At 58.1% G+C, this 2,229-nt stretch overlaps 1 protein-coding gene across 1 annotated transcript in view; it reads right to left on the reverse strand.

Annotated features, from left to right (window-relative positions):
* VOLCADRAFT_97965 (uncharacterized protein) overlaps positions 1-2,229 on the reverse strand; it is a gene marked incomplete at both ends in the record, with an annotated part of 12,220 nt that overhangs the window by 6,734 nt on the left and 3,257 nt on the right. Inside the window, 3 exons of the mRNA XM_002956884.1 lie at positions 81-449; positions 909-1,079; positions 1,578-1,808. Of these exons, the coding sequence (XP_002956930.1) occupies positions 81-449; positions 909-1,079; positions 1,578-1,808 (771 nt within the window). The remainder of the gene's footprint in view (positions 1-80; positions 450-908; positions 1,080-1,577; positions 1,809-2,229) is intronic.

Below are 2,229 nucleotides of genomic sequence, written 5' to 3' on the forward strand. Positions count from 1 at the left end.
GCCGCCGCCGCCGCCGCGCCAGCGGCTGCCTGCAACGCGGCATCCAAAGCCATTCCCGCTGAGCTGCCGCTGGGCCCAACATTAAAGCCCCCAAACGCGCCTGCAAGTGCGGCAGCCGCTTCCTGCGCTTTCGCTGCCGCCACTGCCACGTTGCCCCCTAAACCGAAATTGGTATTTCCGGCGCTGTCTGCACCTCCTGCCCAATGTGCCGCCTGCCCTGTCGGCGCCGGCAGCGCCTGCGCGCCGTTACACGCATCGCCGTCGCCGTCATCGCCGCCGCCGCCGTCACCACCGTCCGCCATCGACCAGTCCGGCTGCTGCAACACGAAATATTTCATCATAAACGCGTGCAGACGCGCGGGGTGGAAAGGCCGGCGGGAGCGCCACACGAATGACGTAATGCCGTACTCCGCCGTCTCCGGAACCAAATCCGTACCCTCACGAATGGCCTGGTGGGGGGATGGCCGCGGCCACGGGGGGAATCGCAAGGGGTACAGGGTATGGCCGCGGGGGAAACGGCAAGGAAAAAGAAAAAGCTAGTACGACACATACACACACACCGTCTACATTCACTGTTAATAACAATCCGAATATGCTTCAATTACTTCAACAGTGCAAAGAGAATTCTCCTCGAGGGCCTGCTGACGTCAGAAACGCCTCATAAAGAGGACATGACGGAAACACTCGGCCACATGCCGAGTCCCACAACACGCGCACATACATACGTACAAACAGACACAACCCCAATATAAAAGCAAGAGCACGACACACACACATACATACACACATACACAGAGTTCACGCCTACCTTCCAAACCCGTAGCCCTTCCCCCCAATCCCCACCCCATTCCCCCCAACCCCCAACCCCCACGACCCCACCCAGCCCAGCCCGTCACTACCACTCTTACCCGAAGCCAGCCGGCCCCCTCCCTGGCGCGTTCCAAGCTGAATCTGCCCGTGTTGAGGACCTCAGTCAGCGGGACTTGGGAGTGGGTGGTGGGCAGCAGCCGGGCCGAGGGGTTGATGGCGCCCACCAGCGCCACCAGGCGGGGAAGCTGGCCAGGGGGAACCGTGTCCAACTGCGGCGACAACCGTCATAATGGTATGTGGGTATGCGGGTATCTGGGAATGTGGGTATGCATAACGGTATGTGGGTATGTATGTCTTCTTTTCCTTTTTCCTAGGGGGCTCTACCACCGGATGGTTTGCGACAAACCGGAGCACACGCGGGTGGGAGTGTTGGGGGGAGGGGGCGAAAGACGAACCAAAGTGAGTGGTGGTGGTGGGGGAGGAAGAGGGAAACGCAAAGTGGGTTAGTGGGAGAGGTGCATTGCGTGTGATGGGGGCGAGATGGGGTGTGTGCGTGTGTGTGTGGGGGGGGAAAGGGAAGGAAACCGTGTCTTTAACTTGTTCGTGTCGATTTCACCGTTCCCCCCCCTCACCCACACGCACACACACCATGTCGCCGTCATTTGATGTTCTGTGCCTTGCCAAATATTTCCCTTTGGGGGCCCCCAAACCCCACCCCAACCCACCCCACGTTTATTTATCACCCTCACCACCCCCCTCACCCGTACCTTGTTCAGCAAGATGACGTCAGCAAATTCCAATTGATCCAACAGTAAATCTGCCACGTTGCGCTCCAACTCCTCCTCATCCTCATCCTCGTCGTGATCGGACTCCTCATGCTGTTCCTCTAAATCGTCAGCAACCTCGTCGTACGAGGCCGCCGCCGCTGCCGCCGTTAGGATCTTCTTGTTGCGGCGGCCCCCCCCGTGCGCGTGTACCTTCTGAGCCTCCTGGCGGGCCTGCAGTTTTGTGAGTATGTCTGTTTTTAAGCCTGTAAGACCGTTTTGTAGGGCCTGTATGGTTTGTTTGTAAAATGTTTTTAAAGTCTGGATGTTTGCCTTTTAAGTATTGGCTGTTGGTACACAAACACCACCTTTCCCCAGATTCCCGTCCCCTTTAGTNCCNTTTAACCCCCCCCGGCGGGGGGGCCCCCCCCCCCCCCCAACGTTTANATGGTCTTCAAAACTTCTTGCAGCATTTGCCAGTCAATTTTGGCTCCACGGTACCCCCCTCGGAGCCGCCCGTTTNTCCGGGGCGGGTCCGCTATACGGGAATCGAGTTTGGGTATCAGGTTGTTCGTTGAAGATCTCACCCCGCCAAAGGTATTATTTTTGGTGCTGGTGCCGGATTGCGAGTCGTTATGATTGTTTGTATAAGTCC

The sequence above is a fragment of the Volvox carteri genome (assembly GCF_000143455.1).
Source record: "Volvox carteri f. nagariensis unplaced genomic scaffold VOLCAscaffold_66, whole genome shotgun sequence".
In the NCBI taxonomy this organism is placed as follows: domain Eukaryota; kingdom Viridiplantae; phylum Chlorophyta; class Chlorophyceae; order Chlamydomonadales; family Volvocaceae; genus Volvox; species Volvox carteri.